General features: G+C 45.4%; 2 protein-coding genes across 11 annotated transcripts in view; one reads left to right on the top strand and one right to left on the bottom strand.

Moving 5' to 3' along the window:
• Positions 1-4,699, top strand: part of HNF1A (HNF1 homeobox A) — a gene marked incomplete at its 5' end in the record, with an annotated part of 43,715 nt that extends 39,016 nt beyond the window's left edge. For 5 of the 6 annotated variants that reach the window (XM_083417729.1, XM_083417728.1, XM_083417727.1 and 2 more), the window contains 3 exons: positions 379-500; positions 1,033-1,174; positions 2,167-4,699. In XM_083417729.1, coding sequence (XP_083273855.1) covers positions 379-500; positions 1,033-1,174; positions 2,167-2,294 — 392 coding nt within the window. In that variant the 3' untranslated portion in view covers positions 2,295-4,699. Of the gene's footprint in view, positions 1-232; positions 358-378; positions 501-1,032; positions 1,175-2,166 lie in introns of those variants that run through there. The other variant, XR_014505973.1, reaches the window with a different exon arrangement.
• A 1,494-nt stretch (positions 4,700-6,193) lies between these two features.
• LOC310666646 (uncharacterized protein) lies at positions 6,194-20,189 on the bottom strand. Of its 5 annotated transcripts, none has more exons than XM_083417829.1 (8): positions 20,078-20,189; positions 17,726-17,884; positions 14,531-14,707; positions 13,066-13,362; positions 11,001-11,060; positions 9,635-9,799; positions 8,156-8,329; positions 6,194-6,359 (listed from the first exon to the last, which is right to left on the bottom strand). In XM_083417829.1, exons 1-8 carry the CDS (start codon positions 20,172-20,174, stop codon positions 6,208-6,210), a joined length of 1,281 nt encoding a protein of 426 aa, XP_083273955.1. In that variant the 5' UTR covers positions 20,175-20,189; the 3' UTR covers positions 6,194-6,207. The 5 variants fall into 5 exon arrangements, with proteins under 5 accessions (XP_083273955.1, XP_083273957.1, XP_083273954.1 ...); XM_083417831.1 differs by having other exon boundaries at positions 8,160-8,329; positions 11,001-11,063; XM_083417828.1 differs by having other exon boundaries at positions 11,001-11,063.
• Between the last annotated feature and the right edge of the window lie 4,530 nt (positions 20,190-24,719).

Here is a 24,719-nt window from a genome sequence, read left to right on the forward strand (position 1 = left end):
ATGCCGAAGCCTGCGCGCGCTGAGCTCAGCGCGCCCAGGCTTCGCGGACCTCTCCGCTAGCAGCGGGAGCCAGCACTGGGCTCCCACGGCTTGCAGGGAGCTGCCTGTTTGGGGGCTGGGGTCGGGGGAAGCTCGGGCTTCCCCAACCCCGCGCCTGGGGGGGAAATAATTTTTTTCCTTTATTTCCCCCCCAAAAAACTAGGTGCGCCTTATGGGACGGTGCGTCCTATAGGGCGAAAAATACGGTAAAAAGCAAATAAGGGATAATGGTCACCCTAGAGATGCTTGGAAGCCGGAGTTAACTCCATGGTTCCCTTCTCCCTCAAGAGTCCCCCATATACGGTAACCTCTATTCTCATGCCTTTTTTGGTCCCCTAGCTCTCTACGGCCACAAACCAGAGATGGCTCAGTACGCCCACACTGGGCTGCTGCCGCAGACCATGGTGATCACAGACACAGCCAACCTTAGCGCCTTGGCCAGCCTGACGCCAACCAAGCAGGTAAGATGGGATGATGGGGAAGCCGGGAAAGGAGGAACCTGGGAAAGATGCCCTGAAATCCGAACTCATCCAACCTCTGTTTAAACACCTCCAAGGAAGGAGAGTCCACCACCTTCTGAGGCAGTCTGCTTCACTGCTGGACAGTGTTTACCATCAGAAAATTCTTCCTAATATATAGCCGGAATCCCCTTGTCATTTGAATCCGTCAGTTCAGCCATCCATTGTGTGCTACCCTCTGGAGCAGCAGAAAGCAAGCTTGGAGCATCTCTCATGCGACAGATATTTGGCTATCCTATCACCTCTCAATTTTCTCCAGGCTAAACATACCCAGTTCCCTTAACCGTTCCTCATAAGGCTCGGTTTCCAGACCCTTGATCATCTTGGTTGCCCTTCTCTGCACACTTTCCAGCTTGTTGATATTCTTCTATTCAATCATTTTAATTTTAATTTTAATGTCTGAAATTCCCCAAACCAGCAGTTTCCAGATTTCTTATTGTGTTGTTAATCTCTCTCTCCCTCCCACATTTTACAGGTGTTCACATCAGACTCTGAGGCACACACAGAGTCTGGGATGCACACGCCCCCCGTGCAGGCTTCCACCATACACTTACAGAACCAGGATGCCACCATCCAGCACCTCCAGCCCAGCCATCGACTCACCTCTAGCCCTGCTGGTAAGTGCGGATGGGGAGCCTTGCTTTGAAGAATGCGCAACTGAAGCTCCTGCCAACGTTGAAGGCTTTCCATTCTTTGGTGGAGCAGGCGGATTTCATAAACATTGTATCCTCAAGACAGTAGCTTGCAGCGCTTATTGGTTAGTGTTGGGGCAGCCCATGTGGACTCCATCAGCCCAATCAATATGGCCATTCATCAGGGATGATGGGAGTTGTAGTCCACTTCTGGTTGGCTATCCCTGGAGTTTGTCCAAGCTGTCTCCCCTCAATCTGATGCCTGTCCAGGACTGCAACTCCCATCAGCCCCAGCCACCACATCTGTGCTGTGGGAATACAAAGAACCACCTTATAGGTTGGCCCATTGAGCTCAGTAATTGCCTACACTGACTCGCAGCTGCTCTCTCTTCAGCTCCAGTATCATATAGTTGCGCTGGCCTGGGCCAATGGGAGTTGGGGAAGGTTGAACTAAGCACTGCAACCCTAAAATGTTTGGGGGGGGTGCATGTGTGTATATTCCCTTTTGCGGGTATAGGAACTGAAGGAAGGGCTGTAGCTCCGTGTCACAGTGCCTTTTTTGCCTGCAGACGATGGCTGGTTCAACCCCCAGTATCTTCCAGTAGGGCTTGGAGCAACCCCTACCTGAAATACGTTGCTGTTGGCTAGTGTTGACCCTGCTGAGCTAGCTGGACCAATGGTCCATCACAGTATAAGCCAGCCTATGTTCCTAAGGAGATGCTGTGTAAGGTAGTCTCTATGGGAGTATACTGTATTTAATTATGGGGTATCAGAGTTTTTAGGGGGCTAAACAGGCTGGGATAGCAGGCTTGTTAGTTTTTGAATGTCTGATGTAGGTTTTTTCAATTTTGTTGTTCTATATGGGACAATGACAATAAAGATTATTGTATCATATCAAGTGATGATCTCTCCCTGCTTACACTCACATGTGCTTATGGGTGTTTTCCCCTGCCCTCTTTTCCTTTCCTTCCAAACAGTCTCCTCCAGTAGCCTGGTGCTCTACCAGAGCTCCGACTCCTCCAACAGCCACAGCCACTTGCTGCCGTCCACTCATGGTGTGATAGAGACTTTTATCTCCACCCAGATGGCCTCTTCCACTCAGTAGCCTGATGACCACCCAAGGACCCAAAGTGCAAAGAAGCCTCATTTGCAGCTGCCACCACCTGCTGATGTCTGCCTGCCTGCCTGCCTAGGATGGAGGAGGCAGCCAGCCAAGGGGCCTTTTTTCTCATCCAGGACGTTGTGCGCGCACACACACACACCCTTGTTCCACACCCCAAACCCTCCTCAAGAGGTGAAAATATGCACACAAGGAACAGAACGGACTCCCTTCGAAGGTGGTGGACTCTCCTTTGTTGGAGTTTGAATGGCCATCTGTCAGGGATTCTTTAGCCATGATTCTTAGGTTGAACTAGATTAGCCTCCTCTCAAACTCAACTGTTTTATGAATGCCAAGAGGAACTTTGTGCCTTTTCAAACAAGAGAGGAAAGGCTGGCTGGCCCATGCTCTTTGACTGCCTTCAGGACAGGACTGCAATAGAAGCTGCAGCCCTGCGGGCAGAAGCAAGGAAGGCTGGGCTCCAACAGCAGCGAGAGACACGTGTCCTATACATTTCTGCCAACAGGTTGAAGCTTCAGGCAGACCCTGTGCAGGTAGGCGCATCTTGGTGCAAAATGAGAAAGAAAACCATCCTCTTACTCTTTGTTCCCGCCGATCATCAAGATACAAGCTTGCCCGGGGTCAAGCAAATGCCCTTGAGGAGGAAACTCAGGAGCTCAGCCAGGCCACAAAGCCAACGGGTCAGAGCCAGAGACCCTATAAAGTCTCCTGCTCATCGGCGTGAGAAACTAGGACTTTGCTCTTGGCAGCCACAGATCGCCTTACAGGAGCTACGTGTGACGCCTTTGCAGGAAAAGGGAGGGAAAAGAGAGGCCCAGCTTCAGCTGTGATTTCTGCAATGTTGGACTAGATGAACTTGCTCTAAAGTAGTCTTTATTAGGAAGAATGTATGATACAGGAAGCATTTTCAGAAGCTCAATTTTGGGTGCGGCAAGAAGCAAAAGCGCATAGGGCAGCAGAAGTGCCTCTTACTTTTTTGTGATAGGTTAACATTTCAGCCACACACACAAGTCCCTCCAGCCAGCCAATCAAGGGCAGTTCAGAGACACATTCCAGCCAGGCACAAACCACTTAAGGGCACTGAGCAAGGCCAGTAAAGAATGTGACCTGACAAGAATTGTGAGGGCCAGAAAGAGGAGGTTGGAAGTCCGCTTTCCTCTGTCCCTGCTACTGAACGATGCATTCGTACAGGCAAGCTGTGAAACCCATAACATGCGGTTCAGGTGCAGAATCTGGTAATGCGCACTGCACTCTAAGAACCTCACTTTGCTCTTACAAGACAAGCAAACCAAGTTGCCAGTCCTCATGGTAGCTAGAAAACAACAACGCCCAAAGCAAAGCCAAAGATTGTGTGAGCAAGGGCATTGTTGAAGCTTCCAATAGTCAGGGAGTAGGTCTTCACACATGGAAACCTCAACCTCCCCAGTTATCTCCACAGCAAGCCCCCCTACAGCCTAACCCAGTGTTTCTCAAACTTGAGCCCCCAGCTGTTGTTGGACTATAGCTTCCATCATCCCTGACCACTGGTCCTGCTAGCTAGGGATGATGGGAGTTGTAGTCCAACAACAGCTGGGGACCTAAGTTTGAGAAACGTTGCCTAACCCGAAGAACCCCTAGCCTCCTTTCCCAGCCTACACAGAACCCCATTTGCGGCATTAACTGTCCAACACACCCTGATAAAGACACTTAAAATGCATAATTTGCACCAGAATCAGAACCTCTCACCATGAGACATTACTTTTTTAAGTACACAATTTCAGTTCCTCCCCCCTCACCCCAGTAGCTCTCATCATTCCTTAGTTTGAAAAGCGCTCAGGAGAGAGATAGAGACACATCATTGGCCTAGCAAGAGGAGAATATCTGAAATGTGAGCATTCCTTCCCGTCCTAAATCATGCCAGCTGCAAAGTTGGCAGAATTCAATTCCTCCCTGTATAATTTCTTGGGTGGGGGGGATGGCACTCCTTGGGCTCTGTGATGATGACCGATTTCTCAAGTGCCATGCCAGAGCAGGAAAAGCCCTTTTTGGTGGCTAAAATGAAACCAAAATGTGCCACAGCTGAGGGGGTGGGGAAAGAAGTCAAATCAGTAGTATTCAAGCACTGCAAACAGAAGGGGAAAATAGCACCCAATCATACTCACCCAATAACCCCCGGGACCTTTAAACCATCACCCTGCTTATTTGGAGTCTCAGTAAAGCTAGCATCACTGCCCAAAGTGTTTGCTGTTCCACGCAGTGCCAGAGGCCTTTTCCGGTCATCAGTCGCCAGTTTGGCTCTATCTTGTAAATATATTTAAATTGTCAGTAAATCAAACAGAGGGTGGGGCAGGGATTGTTATGTATAAGACTACTGTGTCATGCTGCCTGTTTATAAAGCTAAGCAAAGCTGTGGCTCAATGGACTTTTAATAGCTCCTTCGCCGCAAAAAAAAGTGCAAGTATAATCAAGGTCTGGTAAGATCCTTGCCCAGAGTTCCATTCTGAAGGAAAACGGAGACAAAATGTTTGCCAGTTGCCAAGAGACAGAGATATTTTAGCATTGCATCTTTCTTTTTTATTTTTTTGGATTCTTAGCAAACCTGGTGCCCTCCAGATCTCCTTGGACTACATATTCCATGAACCCCACCCAGCACGGCCATATTATTTATTTATTTCCAGCACTTTTTCATCCCACCGTATAGCCAAAGCAGCTCTCAGAGAAGCTTAAAGGTAAAGGGACCCCTGACCATTAGGGCCAGTCATGGCCGACTCTGGGGTTGCGGAGCTCATCTTGCTTTATTGGCCGAGGGAGCCGGCGTACAGCTTCCGGGTCATGTGGCCAGCATGACTAAGCTGCTTCTGTTGAACCAGAGCAGCGCATGGAAACACCGTTTACCTTCCTGCCGGAGCGGTACCTATTTATCTACTTGCACTTTGACATGCTTTCGAACTGCTAGGTTGACAGGAGCTGGGACCGAGCAATGGGAGCTCACCCCATCGCGGGGTTTTGAACCCGTCCTAGTCTAGCAAGTCCTAGGCTCTGTGGTTTAACCCACAGCGCCACCCGCATCCCTCGCAGAGAAGCTTACATGCAATCAAAACAAGACTGTCCCTACCCTCAGGCTTACCATCTAAAAAACACAACACTCCAGGGAAAAGGGACAGGAAAGATAGGGTGATCTTTGCCTGGTGGTGCTAGAAATTCTGGGGTTCATCCCCCTCCCCCACTGAAACAGCACTATGGAGGTGATCACTGGTTTGCAGGACTACTTCAGGAGAACCCATGACTCTCCAGTGATGTGCCCAAGCCAGGAATTTACCTGGCACAGCTGCGGGGAGGGCCGGGGGTCCTGTTTCTGCTCCTATTACTTCACTGCATTTGAGGCTGAAGACCAGCAGGAAACCACTTTAGTTCCACTTGAAGGAACCTGGTGCCTGGGGAGAAGATCCTGGGAGAGGCTGTCACCGTGTTTTCCTTGGCAATCTATATAAGGGCTTGCACACCTTTGCTCTGAGTCTCCTCTTCCCTCCTGCGTGTGGGGGAGCACCCTGTTGCAACAGCTTTAATAAAGATCAGGCTTACTAGCTGCTTTGCTTCTTAATATTCTCTGGTTGGCCTCTGTTGGCCTCCATGGTTAAGTTCTGAACCATCAACAATGCAAAAAAGGTTGCCAAGTTCCAAATATAACATGCAAAATTCTTTCCACAGCTAAATTTCAGAGTTCTCCCACTCTGAATTGTCTCGTTGTTGTCGTTGTTGTTAATAGATTTTTATTGATTTATCAGGTTTGGTTTTGTGTGTACATACCTATGCATTATAGGAACATCATTCCTGACAGATTTATTCCAGGAAATAATTTTTCCTTTCAAACGGGATACGTGAACCTCTAGGAAGACTCAAACCCACATAAGGAAAATGTTTAATAACTTCTCATTTGTGTCCAAATTAAGTTTTGTCCCTTCATTTCTTCCACAGCCAAATGAAGGCTAGGGGCCAGGGCTCGCTCCTCCTCAGGGGCTTCATTCAGGGCTTGCACAAGGTTCCTGTCCTCAGATGGTTCTTCCATTTTAACTGTTGCAAAGAAACAAGGGGGGGGGGGGGAGGAACCAAGGTCAAAGTGGAGCCAGCTCTCATCTTTTCTTTCCCCCCACCTCCCACCCTGCCTGAGAATTTCCAGTACTCCAAGGCAAACCATATTCAGATCAATTCCTTTAGGAGGAACAGAATCCAAACATACATTCACACCCCTGAAGGCCCTTTGAGAAGGGACATAGCTCTGCTTTGACAGAGTTAAGCTTGGTGGATCAGAGGGATGCTCTGGATGTAGTGTATCTTGATTTCAGTCAGGCTTTTGATAAAGTCCCTCATGCTGTTCTCATGAGGAAGCTGGTAAAATGTGGGCTGAATGAGGTAACTGTTAGGTGGATTTGTAGCTGGTTGACTGACCAAACCCAGAGTACGCATTAATGGTCCCTCGTCATCCTGGAAAAAAGTGACAAGTGTGGTGCCGCAGGGTTCTGTCCTGGGCAAGTTGTTGTTTAACGTCTTTATAAATGACTTGGATGAAGAATTGAGGGGATGCTCATCAAATTTGCAGATGACACCAAACTGGGAGGGGTAGCTAATTAATGCCACAGAAAGACGCAATCAGAATTCAAAATTACATTAACAGCTTGGAGAACTGGGCCTAAACTAACAGAATTAATAGGGACAAATGTAAAGTTCTTCACCTAGGCAGGAAGAACCAGATACACAAATATAGGATGGGAGACACCTGGAGAAGGATCTAGGGCCCTTGGTGGACCACAAGCTTAACATGAGTCAACTGTGTGATTCAGCAGCACCAGCAAAAAAAAAGAAGCTAATGTTATTCTAGGCTGCATCAACAGAGGTCTAGTGCCCTGATCCAAGGAAGTCATAGTCCCTCTCTCTTCTGCCTTAGCCAGACCACACCTGAAGTCATATGTCCAGTTCTGGCACCACAATTTGAGAAGGATGTTGACAAGCTGCAAGGTGTACAGAGGATGCATGTTTTTTTCTGGATAGGCAGAACCCTTGGAACCAAGCCTCTGCATACAATGTGATCATACTGTACTCCAGAACCGACCCCCCAATACCCCACTTAAGGGAAGGGGCGCCCCTAAACCTGTGTACCAACTTCAGGCATGACACAGCTCTCTGCCTGAGCATTTCAACTGTTCTTACAAATTTAACTGATGTTTTTAAAAAACTATTACCAAGCTTAAAGTGTTGTCTTGCAGGACAAATGCATGTACAGATGAGAAGTCTTGCATGCATTCACACAGCATTGAAACAGACTTGGAAAACCTTTTACATAACACATTAAGCTCACATCCATACATCGAGACAAAGCGTTCAGATACTTTTTCTACAGTGGCTGCTGCCCAAACTTCACCGCGGTCTCTCCACTGGGGATGTCCCAAGGCAAGAGACCCCTGCTGATCCCCCTTCCCCTGTGGTGATCTAGTCTCCTGCCTTTAAGAGACCGGGACACTCTCTTGAGATCTGGGAGAGGCTCAGGGAATATGAATTGCTGGTTACTCAAAAATCTGAATGCTGCGTCTAAACGGTTTTCCCCTCGCCCTGCTCCTTTCCCAGGGAGAACCCACTCTAAATCAGCACCAAATCAGAGTGGATGTCAACCCAGAGAAAACCCAGATTGCTGTTTGCTCCAACTGAGCACTAAAGAGCAGTTTCCCCCGGGGATAAAAAGAAGCACAAGTGTGGATAAACCCAGAGTTAACTACATTAGAGCTATGAGCCCATTGAACCTCGTCCCCTTTTGCCAGGCGCTGGATTTGGCCACAGGAAAAATGTCCTTGACGTAAACAAACCCCGCAGCTTACACACTTCAAAGATGTTCCTGTCCTCTGCCTCTGACCAGCTTCTTTTCCTGCCTCTTTCAGTCTGGAAGGTGGAAGAGCAACCTGAGGGAGCAACCGGAGGGCTGGATCCACCTCGTGCAGCAGCATTATCTGGGCTAGGGGCAGGCAGCTCTTCATCCACTGAATCAAATTTAACTGTGCACAGAAATAAGAATCAGGGCCATCTCAGACTACCAGTACCACCCCTAAAAAACCACCAAGGTGAAATTGGGTCCCTAACTCCCCGAGGGTTTGAGACCCATCAGCTACCCTCACCTGATTTAGCTGGCCAGTCGAAGCCATTCTCGGGGTGAGGTATTGTTTATTTGCTAATTAGTCAACCAGAGTATAGTTTCGTTTATTATTTGAGTATTAATAATGTTGTTCACTCCTATTTATATGGATAGTATGCTTTTTCCACCCTATGAATGTTACGCTATACGATTTCCCCCATTCCTCTGCCCCCCCGCCCTCCATGGTATTATGGCTGCCGAGACCATATAACACCATTCATGGAAGACCTACACTGGCTCCCAGTATGTTTCCGAGCACAATTCAAAGTGCTGGTGCTGACCTTTCAAGCCCTAAACAGCCTTGGTCCAGTATTCCTGAAGGAGCGTCTCCTCCCCCATCGTTCAGCCCGGACACTGAGGTCTAGCTCCAAGGGCCTTCTGGCTGTTCCCTCACTGCAAGAAGTGACGTTACAAGGAACCAGGCAGAGGGCCTTCTCGATACTGGAGCCCAGCCCACCCTGTGGAAAGCCTTCCCATCACAATGTCAAGGAGATAGAGAAGTATCTGACTTTTAGAAGACATCTGAAGGATGTTTAGGGAAGTTTTTAATGTTTGATGTTTTATCACGTTTTTAATATTCTGTTGGTAACCGCCCACAGTGGCTGGGGAGACCCGGCCAGATGGGTGGGGTATAAATAAGTTATTGTGGTGGTGGTGGTTGTATATTTTTTTTTGCTGTAAGTCACTTGGCAAACAACTAATAAGTAATATATATTACTTATATATATAAGTAATATATATGTCGCCTAGACACCCCAACTTTTACACGGGAAGACACCCGAGGACACCAAAACCTGCATATATATATATATATATATATATATGATTGTTACAAATAAACTCCCTTAAAAGAATCAAGTCTTTTTGTCCTAAGAAAGTCTTTAAAAGAATCCTTCTAAAAAAATTTTGAAAAAACAATTGTTCAGTAGCACCTTAAAGACCAACTAAGTTTGTTCTTGGTATAAGCTTTTGTGTGTATGCACACTTCTTCTGATATAACAACAACAACAACAACAAAAACAATGGAATTGTAGAAGGGATCCCCCAAGAGCCATCAAGTCCATCCCCTGCAATGCAAGGAAGTCCAAGCAAGGTGCCAGGGTGGACCAGAAGGAACTGCTGGGTATCCTTAAACCAGAGCGTGTTTTTGCACTGTGTTCAGACCCACCTTGGCCATGGGGAGACCTACAGGTCCTTTTCCTTGTCTTCTGCTGCAGGGCTGACTGCCGGCTGCTGTTGTGGTTCCTGCGGAATATGTGAGGCGGGTGGCTGTTAATCAGTTCCTTCAGGCGCTTCAGCACCCCTTTCAGGGGCTTCTTCTTTGCTGCTGTTTCTGAACAAGAAGAATAACAAGCCATGCCGTTGTTTGGGGAAGCAGCACCAAGCCAGGCTGGGAAATGAAGGTGAAGAAGACTCAGGAATTTCACCGCTATCCAGAGGGGCAGTGCAAACAGGTCAGCCTTCGTGCGTCCCAAATGGGTCCCTGGCAGATGTTTTGGGCTAGAACTCCCATCAGCCCACCAAACAGCTGTCTTCAAATATCTGAAAGGCTGTCCCACCATGGAAGATAGAACAAGATGGATTCCTGCTGGTCTAGAGGGCAGGACCTGAATCAATGGATTCAGATTGGGAGAGGCTATGGAAAACAGATTTGAAATTCATGGCATGTTGTTCACTAAAAGAAAACTACATGAAAATGATGTACCAGAGGTATTTGGCTCCTGTTAAATTAGCAAAAATGTACAGAACAAGTACAAATACTTGCTGTAAATGGAAAGAAAAAGAAGGCACCTTTTATCATATGTAGTGGACATGTAAAGTAGTAAAGAAAAAATTGGGAGATGATGCATAATGAAATGGAAAAAAAGGTTCAAAATAACTTTTGTTAAAAAAAAACAGAAGCTTTCTTATTAGGAATTACAAGTACCAAGTTTCCAAAAGATCAGAAAAGGTTGTTTATGTATGCGGCAACACCCACACGGATGCTACTGGCCCAGAGATGGAAGGAAGAGACAACACAGATCAGAGAATAATGGCAAATCAGGATGATGGACTATGCCAAAATGGCAAAATTAACTGGGAAGCTCAGAAATCAAGAAGACAATAACTTTAAAAAAGAATGGGAATAGTTTGTAATTTATATACGAGACCACTGCAAGCAGGTTAACACATTGGCAGGATTTTAATACACTTGTAATGTAAAGGAAACTATGGACAATTCAGCAGGAAAAATATTTCGATAAATATTGATATGCAGTTGTAATTATTTTCATTAGGACCCATGGAAGGGATGGGGGAAAGTCAGGAGATTCGGAGTAATCTCGGTATTTGGATTTTGAATTGTTGTTTGTTGTATGTTTATATTTAAAAAAAAATCAAATGAAAACAGAGAAGGAAAGAGATTCTGACTCAATCACAGAAACGACTTTCTGACGGGAAGAGCTCTTCGATGGTGGAACAAGCATCACAGACCACAGCCAAGAGAACAGGTCCATTCCTTTGTCCCAAACCTCCTCCTTCCCAAGTTTACAAACCTTGCGCTTCTTCCTTCCAGGAATCTAGTACAGGTCGGTGGCCGGGATCTGCAGGAGCTTCTGCTGAAACAAAAGAAATCAAGGAATGCATTGCATCAGCGTTTGGGCTATCCTGCTGGAATTTCAGGTGTAACTCTTTCCATTACATGGGAAGAAGATAAAGTCCCTCCCAGAGAAGAATGGCCGATCGAGTTGATGGACTATGCCGAAATGGCCAAAATGACCGGAAGAATCAGAAGTAAGGAAGACCAAAATTTCAATAAGGGATGGGGAAAATGTATAACCTATCTTAAAAACCATTGCAATCAGTTAAAATCGTCAGCAGGATTGGAATATCACTTGCAGTTTAAGGGTGAATCTTGGACACAATGGAGCTGTAAAAGATGTGGATTATCATAAAAGATGCAGGAGGAAATGATTAATGGTAGCATCCACAAAGGGGAAGGGGGAAGTCCAGGAGATTCCTTGGAATCTTGTTCCTATTTTTATGTTTGATATGTGACTGTAAAGTTTGAATCTGAAAAACCAAATAAATAAATCTGGGTGCAACTCAGCTTGCTGAGAGGAGTTTGCATGGAGTAACAGGGTTCGTCATTTTAGGAGGTGAAACTTAACTGTTGTACATTTCTTCGGTGAAGGGTCTTAAAAATATGTTTCTGGGATGTGAGGAATTCAAATCTGCTATTACTTTTGTGATTGGACAACGTTTTGCTTGGCCACTCTACATTTGACAAAGAAACACATGAAGCGTTTTCGGAAAACCAAAGAATTTTGGTTTTGGAAATGTCAGGTAATGCTAAATAATAAAAAATAAAAAATAAAATAACCTAGAACTGCAAGTACTTGGCAATCATTTTTAATGATTTAATTTCTATGCCATTTTACACACATTTTACATACCAAGCAAAACTACATTGTATTAATTTAAACAAAATATCTGTTGAGTTTCCAAGTCATGTTACAACTTTTTAGCACCCCTTGTTTTTGAAAGCTGGAAGCAGAAGAAATTCAACATGCCCTGATGGGTTAATGGAGTGGGGGACCCCCAGCTCCCCTGGACCATTTTCTCTATGCTGACATTTCTCTTATCTCTTTGATGTTTAGAGGGATAAACCTGAGGTTGCATCCATCTTTACGATTCCCTGCTCCTCTTCCTATTCTTAATCTGGACCTCCAGGGGGAGAGGTCCTCTTGGATCTGCCTCCTGAGAAGAAAGGGGCAAGGCTGTCTCCTTTGTCTCTCCAACCAGACAGCCAGGACTATAGAACTCTTTCCCTAACCTTTAATAAACGTAAGAACAGAAGAGGAGTTTGCTGGGTCCGGCCAATGGCCTTTCTAGTCCAGCATCCTCTTCTCACAGTGACCAAAGAGATGTCTGCGGTGAACCCTGCAGTAGGACCTGAGCCCAAGAGCTCTCTCCCCTGCCGCGGTTTTGAGCAACTGGTAATTCAGAGGCATTGCTGCCTCCTAACGTGGAGGCAGCAAAGAGCCATCCAGGCCAGGAGCCCCCGGCAGCCCTCTCCTCCTCCTTCAATTTGTCTAGCCCTCTTTCAAAGCTACCCAAGTCGCTGGCCATCGCTGCCTCCTGTGGCAGGGAGTTCCACAGTTCAACTTTGTGCTGTGGGAAGGACTTTGTTTTATCTCCCCAGAATCTTCCAACCTTCAGATGCACAGGACATCCCTGCGTGCCAGTGGGGGAGGGGGAGAAAACTCTATCCCTTCTCTCCACGCAGGGCATCAGTTTATTGATTTCTACCATGTTGCCTCTTTGAATTGGACTGTGGGGTTCCCTCTCTCCTTCGTACCTCCGTGGGGGGATCCTCCAGGACCTCCTCTGCTTGGCTCCGCCTCTCCCGCTGCAGGGCCATTAGCCAGGGTCGGTGGGCATGGCTTGAGGAGGAGGCTTGGTTTGGATACATTTGGGGTTTTTACCTTGTATTTTAATGTTGTGAACCCCGCTGAGATCTATGGAGGATGAACAGCATACTAATGAATGAATTAATAGCAAAGTGCAGGTCCCGAGTCAAACCTACCGCCATAAAGGGCTACCCAGAGCCTCACTTACTTGTGGGATGTGAGCCAACCATCCCTTGCCGGGATCTCCTGGGTACCACGTTGCCCGGACTCTTGGCATCGCCAGGTGGGATGTTGGAGGGGAGCAGCTGGCTCATGGCAATGTTGGCCAGGAATCTCTCCAGGATGGGGAGCAGGGAGGCCGATGAAGCTCGGCTGCCCATGGTGACAAGCTCTGGTTCTCGGGCAGAAGGAAGCCCCCTTTCTTCCTCTGGAGAGAGCAATGCGCTCCAAGGACTGAACTCCATCCCCTTCTGCCACAAAGTCCAATCCACCTTTGATCCTGTGTCTAGGAAGAACAAAAACACTCCAACTGAAGGCGCTGAGGGATGGGATGCCTCTCCTATCCTCTCCGAGGCCTCAGCCCTCGGCTGTTTTGGGACTACAGTTCCCATCATCCCTGACCACTGGACCCGCTAGCTAGCAATGATGGGAGTTGCAGTCTAACAACAGCTGGAGACCCAAGGTTGAAAAAGACTACATCAGCTGGCAGCAATGGTTCTCTAGTGCACTGCCTCGCCAGGGTGGCAGATGCTCTGGCTATCTCCCTCTTGGACTACTGCAATATGCTCTACATGGGGCTAGCTTTGAAGGTGACCCGGAAACTACGACTAATCCAGAATGCAGCAGCTAGACTGGTGCCTGGGAGTGGCCACCAAGACCACATAACACTGGTCCAGAAAGACCTACATTGGCTCCCAGTACGTTTCCGAGCACAATTCAAAGTGTTGGTGCTGACCTTTCAAACCCTAAATTGCCTCGTCCCTGTATACCTGAAGGAGCATCTCCACCCCCATTGTTCAGCCCGGACACTGAGGTCTAGATCTGAGGACCTTCTGGTGGTTCCCTCCCTGCTAGAAGTGAAGTTACAGGGAACCAGGCAAAGGGCCTTCTCGGTAGTGGCACCCACCCTGTGGAACACCTTCCCATCAGATGTCAAGGAGATAAAGAAGTATCTGACTTTTAGAAGACATCTGAAGGCAGCCCTGTTTAGGGAAGCTTTTAATGTTTGATGCTTTATCGTGTTTTTCATATTCTATTGGGAGCCACATGGAGGTGGCAACCCAGCCAGATGGGCGGGGTATGTATAAATAAATAAATAAATAAATAAATAAATTATTATTATTATTATTATTATTATTATTATTATTATTATTATTTGCACCCAAACCTTTCCAAGGGATCTGGGTCAAAGTCAGACCCTATAGAATCTGCGCCCTGAAAACCTCTATTTACTTTCCAAGAGAAAAAAAATATAACCTCCTCAGCCCTTCACAACTAAAGGGGTGATGTAGGTGCTCAGAAGCTTTCCAGGTACTGATGTCATGTTAGTAAGCTCCGATTTAAATGTACACCTGCCCTACCAAGAAGGTGCAAGGCAGGTGACATCACCTGCCTCCACCACCATTGCCTGCCCTTCCCACTGCCTTGCTAGAGGTGCAACCCCAGAGGCTCACCTTCCTGGGCTGAACTCAGGGCCTCCACCTCCTCCATGGTCCACGGGTGCTGCCTCTCCGGGGAGCTGCTGTTGGAGGAGCTGGCAGTTGGCAACCACAGCTGGCTGGGGGGGTTCTGGGGCAGCTCCCTCAGGCACCGCTCCAGGCCTTGCAAGGTGGCACTGTTCCAGCTGGGTCCTACCGAGAAAGGGCATGCAAAGCTGTCAGCTACACAACTGCACCATGCTGCTGTTCATTGATTATCTAGGTACCAACTTTCATTCCAAGAAGAAATACCAAAACAGTCAAGGAATCATGGAATCACGGAGTTGGAAGGGACTCATAGAGTCATCTAGACCAACCCCATGCAAGACGGAGATAGTATCTTAAGAAAGGGCAACAACAAAACACTCAAACCGACTGCAGAAACACAGCTACCTGTAATTAAAATTTACAGCAAAACAACAGGTATAAAACATGCGTAATTAAAATATATAATGTACAAGTAAATTAAAACAGCGTAACAATTAAAATAGTTTGACCAGCCGTTCCCTAAAACATAAAACATTGAAAATTATTATTATTTCTGAAGGCAGCCCTGTATAGGGAAGTTTTTGATGTTTGATGTTCTATTATGGGGAGGGGGTTATTGGGTTGTTGTTTTTATTGATTATATATGCTGTTTTTATTGTTGGGTTGTTTTTATTGTTGCGTAGTTGTTTTTATCCATTATATATGCTGCTGGAGGAGGGCAGGGCGTGGCTTTATTTGACGGGGGTGGCGGGAGGGAAGAGGAGTAGGCGGGATCTACGTCAGATAGCTGCCTGCATGGCATTCTTTGATGAGGGTGGAGGGAGGGAGGGGAAACTTCAATGTGGGGGTGTGACAAAAATATTTTCGCACCGGGTACCACCTGACCTTGCTACGCCACTGCCTAGAGGGGCACAGGCAGTGGGACATCCAGTCAGTGTAACTGTCTGTTCCACTGGTCTGGATCTTCTCCTTTATGTGACCTGGAGGATGCGCCTGGCTCTGGCTGACTCCATAAAAAAGCCGAGTCATGCAGCCATTTTCTCGGTTGTTGTTTTTCTCTTGTCTTGCTTGCTGATCTTTTGCTGCCACGCTGCTCTCCTGCAGCCATTTTGTGATCTTAATATAATTTTGCTCTCTGCTGGCTCTCAGCCAGCAGCACGAGTTCAGTCTCCATATGAAACAAACTCACACAGTTTCTTTGTATAACTATCAAGCAAAGTCTGTCTTTCAGGGATCATATTGCAAACTGAAATGTGTCAACTTTTTGTTACTTTACTCAGAAAGTCTCTTGTGTCTTTATTCTTTTAAGAGGGATCAAAAGGGAACACCAGGAATAAACTTTACTAAGAGATTCAAACAAATCTGCAAACTAGCTTCCAGCTATACTGAGGGGCATCTGCTCTGCTCCCTCACTTACTAGTGTGAGGGAGGGAAATATCTTTTAGGTTGAGGTTCAAGTATAATGATTACTCTACTTTTTTAGCAGTCAGTCATGTTTTCATTGTTCATAAGCTGATGATGATGATAATAATAATAATAATAATAATAATAATAATAATAATAATAATAATTTATATCCCACCCTCCCCAGCCAAAGCCGGGCTCAGGGCAGCTAACAACACTAAAATAGTGCAACATTCTAAAAACATTATAAAAATTAATTAAAATCAAATTGATGGCAACCATAAACTAAAGTTCTGTAAAGATTGCCAAAGGAGGGAGTCAGGCTGCGCCCTGACCAAAGGCCAGGCGGAACAGCTCTGTCTTGCAGGCCCTGCAGAAAGATGTCAAGTCCTGCAGGGCCCTAGTCTCTTGTGACAGAGCGTTCCACCAGATTGGAGCCGCAGCCGAAAAAGCCCTGGCTCTAGTTGAGGTTATTCACTATCTTCTTCTGGTTCGGATATATCGTTTGTTGTTGGATTCTCCATTTATGGGCTGTTTGTGTCCCCCTCCCCCCCCCAAGTTCTTTCCAGTATTTTATCCAGAAGATATTAGCATCCTTTACCGTTTCAAATCGTTTTCTTTTCCCTTTGAAATAGAAATTCCCTCTGGAAATTCCCATCTAAAATCAATAGACTTAGCTTTTAATGCCTTCGCTAGAAATTGAAATTTGTCTCTTTTCTTAAGCAGACAGGGTGTGATTTCCTTTAAAATTATAATCTCCTTTCCATTGATTTTTATTTCATTTCTCTACTTGTCATTAGTATCTTATCTTTAATCCAGTTTGAAGTAAACCTTACAATACAATCTCCTGGCCATTTATTAGCTTTCGCTTTCCCGGAGTTGACTCTGAATATTTTTTCTGTGTATCTGAGTACGTCCTCTTTCTGTAATCCTAACCAGGTGGTTAGATTCTCTATTATTTTCTTCTGTAAAATTTCCCCAGATTCCTCAGGTATCCCTCAAAATCTCAGTATTTTCACTCTACAGTGGTACCTCAGGTTAAGAACTTAATTCGTTCTGGAGGTCTGTTCTTAACCTGAAACTGTTCTTAACCTGAAGCACCACTTTAGCTAATGGGGCCTGCCGCTGCTGCCGTGCCGCTGCTGCACAATTTCTGTTCTCATCCTGAAGCAAAGTTCTTAACCCAAGGTAATATTTATGGGTTAGCGGAGTCTGTAACCTGAAGCGTATGTAACCCGAGGTACCACGGTACTTTGCATTTGTAGAATTGCAAGTGTATCCTAGGTAGCTTCTTGTTTGATTTTAAACTCGTCTATTTCTTTTTTAAATTTATTATATTCTTTCCTTGGTTCTCTATTCTCTTTTGTTAGTTTCTTCGCAACTTCCTCCTAACCTTAAGTCTTGTTTTTTATTTCTTGTATATTTTTTTAGTGTACTGTAAGCTCATTCACCTGCCCGACAAATGTTTCTGAGACTTTTGAATTTGCCTCCATTCTTCCTTCCATTCTGTCTAATTTCTCTTCTAGTCCTTTAACCCTTTCATTCATTTCTTTTTTCATTTCACCTAGATCTTTTTTAATTTCTCCTATATCTGTTTCCAAGGCCAGGATGAGCCCCCTTGGTGGAACACAGGACCTGGCTAAGTGTGGACAAGCGTAGATCCCTTCTGCCTTCTCCAGTCCCTGCGACTGCGTCACTCCTCTCTTCAAATACCCTCCCACCCCATGTTTTCTGAACCAACCAGTCCATCCGCCCCACCCTGTCTGGACTCTGCCTCACCCTCCAAATACGGGACCCATATCCATAGGTCAATTCCTGTCTCTGGGCTGCTGTGAGCGAGGGTTCCATCGGGGAGGCTAGAGGCCAGGTCTCGCTCCTCAGGGTCTTCCTTCAGGTCTTGCACAAGGTTCCCATCCTCAAATTGTTCTTCCATTTTAACTGTTGCAAAAAAACAAGGGAGGGGGGAACCAAGGTCAAAGTGGAGCCAATCCTAATCTTTTCTCTCCCCCCATCGCCCACCCTACCTGAGAATTTCTGGTACTCCAAGGCAAACCATATTCAGATCAATTCATTTGGAAAGAACAGAATCTGAACATGCATTCACACCCCTGAAGGCCCTTTGAGAAGGGCCATAGCTCAGTGGTATAATATGTGCTTTGACAGAATTAAGCTTGGTGGATCAGGGATGCTCTGGACATAGTATATCTTGATTTCAGTCAGGCTTTTGACAAATTCCCTCATGATATTCTCATGAGGAAGCTGGTAAAATGTGGGCTGAACGAGGTAACTGTTAGGTGGATTTGTACCTGGCTGACTGACCAAACCCAGAGTACTCATTAATGGTTCGTCATCCTGGAAAAAAAGTGACAAGTGTGGTGCCGCCGGGTTCTGTCCTGGGCAAGTTGTTGTTTAACGTCTTCTTAAATGACTTGGATGAAGGAATTGAGGGGATGCTCATCAAATTTGCAGATGACACCAAACTGGGAGGGGTATCTAATGCCACAGAAGACAGAATCACAATTCAAAATGACATTAATAGATTGGAGAACTGGGCCCAAACTAGCAGAGTTAATTTCAGTAGGGACAAATGTAAAGTTCTTCACCTAGGCAGGACGAACCAGATGCACAAATATAAGATGGGGGACACCTGGAGAAGGATCTAGGGGCCTTGGTGGACCACAAGCTTAACATGAATCAACAGTGTGATGCAGCTGTAGTAGCAGCAGCAGCAGAAAAAAAGGGGGGAGGAAAAGGGGGGGGAAGCTAATATTATTCTGGGCTGCATCAACAGAGGTCTGGTGCCCCAATCCAAGGAAGTAATGGTCCCTCTCTTTTCTGCCTTGGCCAGACCACACCTGGAGTAATATGTCCAGTTCTGGGCACCACAGTTTGAGAAGGATATTGACAAGGTGCAAGGTGTGCAGAGGAGGGCAATGAAGATGATCAAGGGTCTGGAAACAAAGCCTTAGGAGGAAGGGTTGAGGAAGTTGGGGATGTTTAGCCTAGAGAAGACTGAGATGTGATAAAATAGCCTTCTTCAAATAACTGAAAGACTGTTGCATGGAAGATGGAGCAAGCTTGTTTTCTGCTGTTCCAGAGGGGGTCACCCCAATCAATGAATTCAAATGACAAGGAAGGGGATTCTGAAAGAGACACAAGGAAGAACTTTATGATAGTGAGAACTGTCTGACAGTGGAAGGGGCTCCTTCAGAAAGTGGTGGAGGTTTTGAAAGCAGGTTTACGGACTTAATCCGTTCCTGAAGTCCGTTCTTAAACCAAATCCGTTCTTAAACCGAGGCACGCTTTCCCTAATGAGGCCTCCTGCCACTGGTGCCCTTCCACCGTTTGGATTCCGTTTGTAGTCTGAGGTAAAGTTCGCAAACCAGAACACTACTTCCGGTTTTGTGGAGTTTGTAAACCAAATATTTTTTAAACAGGGCTGTTCGTAAATTGAGGTACCGCTGTAGAAGCATTCTAATTCACAATTACCTCACCGTTTGCAATCCTTCTACCCAGATTCAAATTTTCTGAGACCCTTTGTTTTTACGTAAAAGTGACATTTCCCTTTCTTACAACTTCTACCATGTCACCTCTTTGAATTGGGCGTTGCATGGCTACTACTCCTGTGTAATTGTCGAGTTTTTCGGCCTGGGGCTTACTCCAAGTCCCCTCTTAACTGCTGCCCTTCATTCCAAGGTCCCAGTTTGGGATATAACATTAAAACGCAGTATTAAAACAACCTACAAGCATTTCCATGCCCTGCTCTGGTTCGCCAGAAGCGGTTTAGTCATGCTACCCACATGACCCGGAAGCTGTACGCCAGCTTCCTCGGCCAGTAAAGCGAGATAAGCGTCGCAACCCCAGACTCGTCTGCGACTGGACCTAAAGGTCAGGGGTCCCTTTACCTTTACCTTACAAGCGTAAAAACGAGCTGGGTCCTAAAAACAGACACCTCAGCTGTCAGAAGCCGGGTTCTAGAGGTGAGTCTTCAGTATCCTCTGGAAGCTGTGTAAGGAAGGTGCCAGGAGTACCTCTTTTGGGAGGGAGTTCCACCGTTTAGGGGCCGCCACAGAGAAGGCCCTGCCCTGGGGGGGGTGCCTCACTGTGAGCCTCTGAGGGACGAGAAATTACTGAGAGGCAGCACCCAAGAGGGTCTGGAAGGAAGGTTCCGGAGGGTAATGGCTGCGACAGTTTGCTGCTGGGAATGAAGCATTCCTGAGCATTCCATTCTCACACAGTTCCATAACTGCCACCTTGGAGACAGCATCATTTAACTGGTTCCACAGCAACTGGCAAAAGCAAAGGAGGCCGGAACTTTTTACCACATGAATCAAATTTCTCTCTTTTTTAATTTGTTTATTGGGTTTTACAGTTTTATATCAACATAGTCATAAACAAGTAAAAACAACAAGAATGCATAAATCCCATTCTCCCCCCATCCCCCACCAAGCGACTTCCCTCAACGTCCCATTCTGGTTCTTTAAGTATTTGCTGCTTCTGCTTACATTATTTTACTTTAATTTCAAAATCTTTTAACTAAATGCTTTTATTTTCTTATCATTTTTATACCATATCATTCAGATTACATCTTGCACTTAATTGCTTTCCAGATCATTGTTCCTTATCTTTTATACTTATTTTCTTAGTTGTAAGTGTTTACTCAAACCCTGCTAGCGAGTCTATTTCTTTACAATATTTCTGCAAGTACAACATAAACAGATCCTAGTCTTTTTAGTCTCTCTATTGTCTTTGTCTCTTAGTCTTCCTGTAAGTTTCGCCATTTCTGCATATTCCATTATTTTAACTTGCTAGTCTTCTTTCGTTGGTATCTTGTCATCATTGCATTTTTGAGCTAGTAGGATCCTGTCCGCGTTGTAGCATACATAAATAAATTATTCAACTCTTTTGGCAATTCTTGTCCTATAATACCTAGTAGAAAAGGTTCTGGTTTTTTAGCAAAGGTTATTTTAAACTTTTTTTTTCATCTGATTATAGATCATTTCCCAATAGTTTTTTATTGCTTTACAATTCCACCACATGTGGTAAAACGTTTCTTCTTTCTCTTTACACTTCCAACATATATTAGAGCTTGTTCTATACATTTGAGCAAGTTTAGCAGGAGTCATATACCATCAATACATCATTTTCATATAATTCTCTATCAAAGTTATACAATCCGTAAATTTTAGGCCCACCTTTCATAACTTTTCCCAATCTTTCATTTGTATATTATGTCCTAAATATTGTGCCCACACATGAATCAAATCTCGATGGGGTTGGGCTGGATGACCTTAGTGGACCCTACCAAGGAGGCTCTTAATTTTCTTTTTCAAATGATGGCCAGACCACACCTGGAGTCATATGTACAGTTCTGGGCACCACAGTTTGAGAAGGATGCTGACAAGCTGCAAGGTGTGCAGAGGAGGGCAATCAAGATGATCAAGGGTCTGAAAACCAAGCTTAGGAGGAAGGGTTGAGGAAGTTGGAGATGTTTAGCCTAGAGAAGACTGAGATGTGATACAATAACCATCTTCAAATATCTGAAAGACCATTGGATGGAAGATGGAGCAAGCTTGCTTTCTGCTGTTCCAGAGGGGGTCACCTGAACCAATGAATTCAAATAACAAGGAAGGGGATTCTGAAAGAGACACCAGGAAGAACTTTATGATAGTGAGAACTGTCTGATAGTGGAAGTGGTGGACTCTCTTTCTGTTGAGGTTTTGAAAACAGAGGTTGGATGGTCATCTGTCATGGATTCTCCAGTTGAGATTCCTGCATTGCAGGGGGTTGGACCAGATGACCCTCAGAGTCTCCTTCCAACTCTGAAGGTCTATCGTTCTACAATTAGGCATAAGGCTGCTTCCTACTGGAGAAATACTCTTCATGTGAGCTATTTAAAGGTAAAGGACCCCTGACCATTAGGTCCAGTCGTGACCAACTCTGGGGTTGCGGCGCTCATCTTGCTTTATTGGCCGAGGGAGCCGGCGTACAGCTTCCAGGTCATGTGGCCAGCATGACTAAGCCGCTTCTGTCGAACCAGAGCAGCGCACAGAAACGTTGTTTACCTTCCCGCTTGAGTGGTACCTATTTATCTATTTGCACTTTGACGTGCTTTCGAACTGCTAGGTTGGCAGCAGCAGGGACCAAGCAATGGGAGTTCACCCCGTTGCAAGGATTCGAACCACCGACCTTCTGATTGGCAAGCCCTAGGCTCTGTGGTTTAACCCACAGTGCCACCCGCGTCCCTCTGACCTATTAACCTCTTCTTAATTTCATTGGGCACACCAAATCTGTTGTCAATAGTTGGCCAATCTCCATTCAGATCTCCTGAATGCCTCCAAATGCCTCAAACTGCCAGGAGGAGCTAGGTAAAGACAACCCCTTCACCTTTGGCCCTCCCCACCTCACCCCACCTTGCAAAGCCAGCCAGAGGAGTTTTACTTTTTTAAAAAATATATTTTATTAAGGATTTTCTTGTTTTACAGAAGTAAGTGTAATGCCTCGTATTTTTCCCCCCATGTAACATTTTTACAAATCCGTTTCATTTGTTGAGGCATTAGGGGGAGAAGAAAAAAAAGAAAAAAGAAAGGGGGGGTGGAGAGAGGGAAGATGAATGGGGGTGGGGTCGGGTGGCGGTGTTTCTATTATGTTTAATGTATGTAGAGTTTGGTGTCAGCGTTGCTTGTGTTGTTCACTTGTGTTCCTTTTGATGCCCAGGACTCAGGTCTCCTCGGCCGCCCCCTCCTTGCCTGGGGCTCCACATGGACTGAGAGGATGACCAGGTCTGTCTAGGTATTGAAGCAAGGAGCTGTTGCTCCTTGCTTCCACTTTAACTGCAGGTGCCCCCCCAAGGAAAAAGCAAAGGCTAAGCCAGAAGCTGGAAACACATCGGGAGCAGAAACAGCCTGAGGTATCAGCAAATCCACACGGCCGGCAATGGCTCTCATATGGCTGTGGCAAAAACAGAGTAATAAATGGCACAAGTGGGAATTTGTTGCCATTTAAAGGTACTGTACAATCGCATATTGCACACATCTAACTCTTGCAATTTCAGTCTTGAAGGCTGGCTGGTTGAAATTGCACTTTTTTTCAAAAATTAAAAATTATGCTTTTCAGGTTTATACATTTCACTAATTTTACAATCATTTTAACATTTCAAAACTCAACTTCCTTCCCCCTCTTTCTGCAGTTCTTTAAATTCATTTTTAATATCTTCTGCATACCCAAATTAACTTAATTTGCTCATTTATTCATCTTCTTTAAATACATACAGTGGTACCTCGAGTTACATACGCTTCAGGTTACATACGCTTCAGGTTACAGACTCCACTAACCCAGAAATATTACCTCGGGTTAAGAACTTTGCTTCAGGATGAGAACAGAAATCGTGCTCCGGCGGTGCAGTGACAACAGGAGGCCCCATTAGCTAAAGTGGTGCTTCAGGTTAAGAACAGTTTCAGGTTAAGTACAGACCTCCGGAACGAATTAAGTACTTAACCTGAGGTACCACTGTACTCTTATAAAACTACAGGTTATTACAATAATCCTGCCAAAGTTTTTATCTGTTTATAATTTATCTGTAAATATTCAATAAACCATTTCCATTCTTTTATTTAAAAATTTGTTATCTCAAGTTCTTATTCGTCCGGTGAGTTTCGCCATTCCTGCATATTCCGTAAGTTTTTGTATCCATTCTTCCTTTGCCGGGACTTCTGCTTCTTTCCATTTTGGGGCAAGTAACATTCTTGCTGCTGTAGTTGCATACATGAATAAGTTTCTATATATTTTAGGTAGTTCTGTCCCTATAATTCCCTCTAACACATGCGATTTCAACGCCAAAGGATTCCGATAATTTCTCCATAGAAACCGCCATTCTGGCGGTTCCCTCACTGCAAGAAGTGAGGTTACAGGGAACCAGGCAGAGGGCCTTTTCTGTACTGGCGCCCACCCTGTGGAATGCCCTCCCATCACAATTTCAAGGAGATAAAGAAGTATCTGACTTTTAGAAGACATCTGAAGGCAGCCCTGTTTAGGGAAGTTTTTAATGTTTTATGTTTTATCATGTTTTTAATATTCTGTTAGTAGCTGCCCAGAGTGGCTGGGGAGGTCCGGCCAGATGGATGGAGTATAAGTTGTTGTTGTTGACGGAGTATAAGTTGTTGTTGTTGTTGTATTATTTTTTGTTGTTGTAAGTCACTTGGCAAACAACTAATAATAATAATAATAATAATAATAATAATAATAATAATGGAATTGTAGAGCTCTCTGCAATTCTCTCCCTAAGAGGAGCAGGCTAGCTTAAGGGCTGCAGGACACACACAGCTCTGGTCTCAAACACGTTCTCTCTGCAGCACCCGCAACTTGAGGCCATTGCCCAACAGTAGGGCCAGCTCCGCAGAAACCCTCAGAATCATCACAGTGCCTCCCTGCTGCTTCTAAGTGGGTTATGATATTGAGGACAACCAAGTTCCCATTGGAAAAGTTGCCCTGCATTAGCTACCAGACATCAGAGCAAGTGCAGTGAAGGTAGATTTTTTTAAAAAAGAAAAAAGGATCAACCTCTGTGAAAGGAGATGGAGAGAGACGGCTCTGGTTAAATTTGACCGCACTTCAAGCAGATTTAATATCATATAAAAATTAATTTGATAATGGGTCGGTGGGCTGGAAGGACACAGAACCAACTACGGACGGCCAGGGATGGTCATGTGAAATCTCATGGGAACTTTGACGGTCCCACGAGATCTCACAAGAGCATCCCAGAACCGGCATGCTC

Source organism: Podarcis tiliguerta (assembly GCF_965153285.1).
Source record: "Podarcis tiliguerta genome assembly, chromosome: 16".
NCBI classification, from domain to species: Eukaryota; Metazoa; Chordata; class Lepidosauria; order Squamata; family Lacertidae; genus Podarcis; species Podarcis tiliguerta.